Here is a 7,500-nt window from a genome sequence, read left to right on the forward strand (position 1 = left end):
TCACAAATACATTATGTCATAGAATACGATATAAGGTTATAACAACAGTTTAACTCTCTCCTTCCGGCTATTCTCAGAGTTTTCCCCCAAACTTCACACCCACCTAACACAAAAATATAATTTTCTTACTGAAACAAATACATTCTATAGATAGAATGCGCTTGGCCAAGGAGTTCACAACATTGCCATCCGGAAGTATAAAGGACCAACACACAAACTCTGTGTAACCATGAACGTTTATAGTCAGGTTAATACAGTTTAGTGAGAACAACTCACAAACGCGGATGGCAAAAACAATAACAAAGGCCTGAGTGACGTCATCTGCATACTATCTATACATAATATTGTTCACAAAACAAGCTGTACAACCCAGAGTCAAGTTTTTATAGCTATAATCTTTTGAAATCTTGGGATTTTGTGGTGTACAAAAGAAATCAGAATGGTAAAAGTGTTGGTTCCATCGTAACGAATGTCACGATTTTACTATTGTTGGTAAGGAGGGGGGTTAACAAGGCTGCCAAATATACCCCTACCCTCCCCCCCCCCCCTCCTTTCATATTTCTATTGTGTTTTTTTTTCATTTTTGTAAGATCGTAAGATTTTTCTATAAGATTGTATTTTATTTCATCATAATCAAATCTGAAGATTTTAATGATTTTTTAAAATTCCGTTTCTCGTTAGATATCTTGACCTTCTCCATGCTTTCTGCAATATATATATATATATATATATATATATATATATATATATATATATATATATTATATATGTATATATGATCTATAAATATATAAAAATGTATTGAGGTCGCTTAGAGCTGTCTGGGGGGAATGTTGTTGTATCCTGCCGTATTTGCAGGTCTGATAACTCAAAGAGTTATCGGCCCATTGTTGTAATGGAAATACATACTCTCAAACAAACGTAATTTAGTGTCCATTACAACACCGTTAAATCCGGCCCACAATTGCGTTGGGCTATCAGAACTGCTAATAGGTGCACAGAGATACCGTCATTTGGGGTAACTTTGCGTCAAGGGGAAACTCGTCTCTGTGAATTTAGAGCGTTTTGACTAATCTCAGCTTTGTTGCATTTTACTGGTCCCGTTAAAAGATTTAACTTTTTATCAAAGGAAATGATTGCCACAAAACGGAACAATCTCGTGTTGGTCCAAAATTCAAGAGGCAAAGTTTCCCCTTTGGTATAAAGTTTCCCCTTTAGGCAAAGTTTCCCCTTTAGGCAAAGTTTCCCCTTTAGACAAAGTTACCCCTTTAGGCAAAGTCTACCCTCTAGGCAAAGTGTCCCCCTTAGGCAAAGTCTCCCCTCTAGGCAAAGTTTCCCCTTTAGGCAAAGTTTCCCCTTTAGGCAAAGTTTCCCCTTTAGGCAAAGTTACCCCAGTTGACGGTAAAAATTAATGTGAAAATTGGGGGTGGGTTGGAGAGGGGAGGGGTGGGTGAGAGAATGAGTTAAATTTATTTCTCTTGAGATTAATCACATCCACCTCCACCTCCACCATCACCTCCACCACCACCACCACAATCACCTCCTCCACCTCCACCACAATCACCACCACCACCACCACCGTAATCCCCACCGCCGCCACCTCCCCATCCACCACCACCACCGCCGTCATAATCACCACCACCACCCCAGCCACCGTGATGACCACCACCACCACCACCGTCATAATAGCCACCACCGCCGTAATGGTGGCTGTAGTCGGGGTATTGTCCCGGCCCGTAATCGGGTCGTCGGATGACACGGCCTTTGTTCTTGTTGCTTTCTGAGAATAAGAAAAATAAAAGAAAGAGAAAAAAAATAATCATCTGAATTTCATCCATTCTGTATCTAGTATTATTCTTTTTCAAATCCCTCCTTTCTTTCTAAAAATTTCCAATAACTCATACATATTTTGCTCGCCTACATAATCCCAACCTCATCTATATAATTTACAACATGCCTAAATTGCAAGGATGCCGATTATAACACTGAATTAAGTAACAACTAGCTGAGAAACGAGAAGGATGCCAAATTTCTGCAAAAAGGGAGCGATCTATATTATCTTTCCATGTGCTCGAGGTCATTGGCCACGTTGGAATATGTGCTCAAAATGACCCACATAATGAAAAGTGTTCACAATTTGAGATACATCCAACATCACAATTTGTCATTTTGCTCAGCGTGACTCATATGCATGTTTGCAACTTTAATAAACACAGCAACGTGTTTACATTTATTGAAAAATGCCCAATCGTTGTACAGCAACAAATCAAGTGATCGATGAGTAGGTTGGACGAAAACATGAATATAGATCGCTCACCTTCATTACCTGCCGTCGTCGCGACGGAGTTCAAAGCACGCCGTGTAGCATCGCGTCAATCCTAGCTAGGTTATGCTGGCTGTAATATTATCCTCAGATTATGAAAAAAAGAAATTGAGCTTTTATATAGCACAATATCCACTGAACGTGCTCAAAGCGCTTTGCAAGGGGTCCCTGGCCAACAGCAACATTTAACATGTAGGACAACACATCAGTCCTGTTAGACGATATTACATTTTTTTTTACTGAGACGACCCTGTTACCGGCTAGGTACTCATTTTACACCTGAGTACGGTGAGAGAATGTGAATAAAGAGCCTTCTCCAAGGACTCAACTATGCGCCGAGCGAGGCTCGAACACAGGACCTTCCGATCCGTGCCATACCACTAGACCACATAGCCGCACATTATTATGCATATTAACACGTGAATATGTTAACTGACGGACCAACAAGGAATTGCATTTTTTTAAAAAAGAAATGTGATTGGATCCGAGATAATGACCAGTAAAAATCTGGCACCAAAATATCCAAGAACATCATTAGTTTCAAGGATGGACTCAACTCCGATCATATTAGATAAAAGCAAGTAATCAGCCAAAAACTCGGCCTTTCTCTCGGTCAATCACCCAGAAGTAGGCATGTTATCGCGTGACCAACACTTAAAATCATATTTAGCGGAAAATACTGTGTGAACGAGGGTACGGCTTGTTTATATCAATCTTATAGCTGTCGACTGAAATTGTGTTATGATTAATTCAGCACAGCATCAATTGTGTTCATATATGTGTTTTCAGTGAATTCATTATCTACCAATTTCAGTCCCTTAGTTTATGGGTAAAAACAAAATTTTAATTACCTCTCCACACGGTACTGGTTTCTCGACCTTAACTCACTAAATCTTATAGATGTTTGCTGTTTTTCAAAATTGGAAAAAATGTATTAAGAATGAGCATTTATAGATAGTTTTGTTCAATTACTGTTAACATGTAAAAACTAAAAACATTAGATTTGATACAATGCCTATAATTTGTCTCAGAAAAATGTAATAAGTAGGCATGGGGTAAAAGTAACCCGGGTAAACTACGGATATAGTCGGTGTTAGGGTTGAGCGAATTAATAGGGGGGTAGAATACACAATAATAATAATAATAATAATAATAATAATAATAATAATAATAATAATAATAATAATAATAATAATAATAATAATAATAATAATAATAATAATAATAATAATAATAATAATAATAATAATAATAATAATAAATTTATGAGTCAGTAGCTCATTACTGTAGCCATCGTTAAGTTATAGCCTGACACTGAAACCCAAAAAGACTGGCATTTTGACGTCATTATTTGGTCTTTGCACCGCCTAGTGAGTTGACAATAGTAGTGCTCATGGAAACAAGTAGTGCCATTGGTTGAACAGTTGAATACAACTCACGATTTGTTTTCTTTTGTGGTCAAAGACTGGCATTTTGACGTCATTTTTTGGTCAGTGTCAGGCTATAAGTTTACGATGGCCACGTCGCTACCCACTATGGGAACAACACCAATGCATTGACTACATAATACGCTTCAACAGTCGTGACGTCACTTCCTTCGTAATGACGCATGGTAACTTAGTAACTGGCTCTAAACTATCGGAACAATGGCGGACGCCCTTCTGAAATATTTCTCCGACGAGCATAAAAGCGTATCCACAGAAAAAAAACCCATTATAAATCTGATCATGTTTTGACTTTTACACATTCTGATCACAAGACATGAAAAGTTCTAGACAACATGAAGAATAAAAAGTAATGATTTTCTTTGTTTAGAACCAAGATGGCCGCCGTTGCTGGGCGGCGTGACATCAGACTATTGAAGCCAATTAGTGATTACTTACTTCCAAGAACCGATCCCATTTTCACAGATTTCACGTTATGGCTGAAGGAAACCAACTGGGACCTACAACAACAGAATGTGTCAGTAAGAGACTCTTCGATTGCTTCAAAATGAAACGCAGTTCCTTATGTCAACACAGGGCGGGCGTTGTCTGAAAATGAAACATAAATATTGATGTTATGCGTTTTAGTAAAATACTCACTTGTGTCAGCCAGATGAATCGTACAACAAACATAATTAATTGTTTGTAACATATAACGTTCAGATAATAGATGGCATGCGCTTGGCTAAGAATCTCACAACATTGCCATCCGGAAGTATAACGGACCAAAACAGAAACATATGTTTCGCCTTGAACGTTTATAGTCTGAATAATACAGTTTAGTGTGAATTACTCATAAACGCCGATGGCAAAAAGCAATAATAAAGACCCGAGTGACGTCAAATTTGTTCCATCTATAGAGGGTTAAAGGGGTTATAGCGAGAACTAGTCACCAAATTGGCCGTGTTAAAACAACAACAATAAGTTCCAGGGTTTGAAACCCGGACCATCCGATCCTAAGGCGAGTGTCATACCATCAGACCAAATAGCTGGACGTGTTCCTTGGTTGACTCAAACCACGTGATCAAGGAATTGAAGGTGACAGCAAACGCATTTATTCAATATCTACAAAATAGTGTTCAACAGACGTGACGTCACTTCCCTCGTAATGACGGATAGTAATTTAGTAACCGGCTCTAAACTATCGGAACAATGGCGGGCGCTCTTATGAAATATTTCTCCGACGAGCATAAAAGGATAAAAACATTAAAAATCGGATCATGTTTTGACTTTTATAGATTCTGATCACATATGACATATTGAAAGGTTCTAGCCAGCATGAAGAATAAAAAGTACCGATTTTCTTTGTTTAGAACCAAACTGCTGGTTGCTGGGCGGACGTGACTATTGGAGGACTATTGAATCCTATTGAAGGCGACAGCAAACGCATTTATTCAATATCTACAAAACTCCTGGCGCTTAATCGGAACAATCGATAGATAGACTGAAGTTGACGTCACTCAGGTCTTTGTTATTGTATTTTTTGCCATCCATGTTTATGAGTAATTCTCATTAAACTGTATTAACCAGAAAATGAACATTTAGGGTTAAACATAATTTTGTGTGTTGGTCCGTTATACTTCCGAATGGCAATGTTGTGAGCTTCTTAGCCAAGCGTGCACTATCTATAAGTTAACGATATCTACGGTGTCATATCACATAGCCGAGCAATACCGTAGCCATCGTTATGTTATAGATAGTATGCAGATGACGTCACTCAGGCCTTTGTTATTGTTTTTGCCATCCGCGTTTGTGAGTTGTTCTCACTAAACTGTATTAACCAGACTATAAAAGTTCATGGTTACACAGAGTTTGTGTGTTGGTCCGTTATACTTCCGGATGGCAATGTTGTGAACTCCTTGGCCAACCGCATTCTATCTATAGATAGTATGCAGATGACGTCACTCAGGTCTTTGTTATTGTTTTTGCCATCCGCGTTTGTGAGTTGTTGTCACTAAACTGTATTAACCTGACTATAAACATTAATGGTTACACAGAGTTTGTGTGTTGGTCCGTTAGACTTCCGGATGGCAATGTTGTGAACTCCTTAGCCAAGCGCATTCTATCTATAGCCTGATACTGAAATCCAAACGGACTGGCAGTTTGACGTTATTATTTGTTTTTTGCACCGCCTAGTGAGTTGTCGTTAGTAGAGCTCATGGAAACAAGTTAATTCATTGGTTGAACTATTGAATACAACTCACGATTTGTTTTCTTTTGTGACAAAAGACTGGTAATTTGACGTCATTTTAGGGTCAGTGTCAGGCCATAACTTTACGAAGGCCACAGCAATACCCAGTGTAAAATATAATATATAGATCGAAGTTGACATCATTCTGTATGTAGTGAACAGACCGTGTATGGCCTTGGCGAAAAATACATTGATTCTATTCATGTGAATCTATTGAAGAATTGAAATGTATGCTGTGTATATTACACGCACACACACACACACACACATACACACACACAAAGACACACAAACAGACACACACACAGACACACACACAGACACATACACACACACAATCACACACACACACAATCACACACACACACACACATATACAAACACACATACACAATCACACACACACATATACACACACATACACACACATACACACACATACACACACATACACACACATAGACACACAGACACACACACACATACACACACACGCACACACACACACGCACACACACACATACACACACGCACACACACACACGCACACGCACACACATGCACACACACACGCACACACATACACATACACACACACATACACATACACACACATACACATACACAAACACACGCACACACACACACATACACATACACATACACATACACACACATACACACACACACACACACACACGCACACACACACACACACACGTATTCAATACAATACTCAAGAAGTCCATTTTTCTACTTTTTGAGATTTTCCATCCAGCAGATAAATTGAAATATAAATTTAATTTTAAGCATCAATTACACAAGAATTTCCCCTAGGTTTGTGCGAATTTGAAGTTTAAATATGATAAAATAATAGACGGAATGAGAAATTTCAGGGGAAATAATCCTCAATATCTCAAAATGGGAAAAAGGGAATTAGGGAGATTTTGGAAAACAACTTTTCAATTATATTTCAACATGTAATACACAAAGATACTCCATACATAATATTCGTGTTTGTATGTAGGTGTGTGTCTGTATAGATAGTATGCGCTTGGCTAAGAATTTCACAACATTGCCATCCGGAAGTATAACGGACCAACACACAAAACTGTGAGTAACCATGATCGTTTATAGTCTGGTTAATAGTGAGCATTACTCATAAATGCGGATGGCAAAAAACAATAACAAAGACCTGAGTGACGCCAACTTCGAACTATCTATCTATCTATCTATCTATATATATATATATATATATATATATATATATATATATATATATATATATATATATATATTGAATCGTGTTTGATACAAATATGGTACGAAAAGTGCTCGACATGTAGTAATGGAGCGAATTATTATTTAAAATATTTACCACAATGTTTGGGGCAGTCTACATCAATGTTTCAGGCTTAATTTGCCATCTTCAGGACTGAGTTGTTTTGTTGACTCCACAAAACAAGAGTCAACAAAACAACTCAGTCCTGAAGATGGCAAAT

At 38.0% G+C, this 7,500-nt stretch overlaps 1 protein-coding gene across 1 annotated transcript in view; it reads right to left on the bottom strand.

Moving 5' to 3' along the window:
- Positions 1-776: 776 nt before the first annotated feature.
- The window catches only part of LOC144958821 (uncharacterized), a 10,682-nt gene continuing 3,958 nt past the window's right edge, over positions 777-7,500 (bottom strand). The window contains exons 2-3 of the mRNA XM_078891038.1: positions 4,207-4,356; positions 777-1,780 (exon numbers count right to left, since the gene is read on the bottom strand). Of these exons, the coding sequence (XP_078747164.1) occupies positions 1,485-1,780; positions 4,207-4,225 (315 nt within the window). The 5' untranslated portion in view covers positions 4,226-4,356 and the 3' untranslated portion in view covers positions 777-1,484. The remainder of the gene's footprint in view (positions 1,781-4,206; positions 4,357-7,500) is intronic.

Source organism: Berghia stephanieae, chromosome 13 (genome assembly GCF_034508935.2).
Source record: "Berghia stephanieae isolate SIO BIC M18660-M18661 chromosome 13, UCSD_Bste_1.3, whole genome shotgun sequence".
NCBI classification, from domain to species: Eukaryota; Metazoa; Mollusca; class Gastropoda; order Nudibranchia; family Aeolidiidae; genus Berghia; species Berghia stephanieae.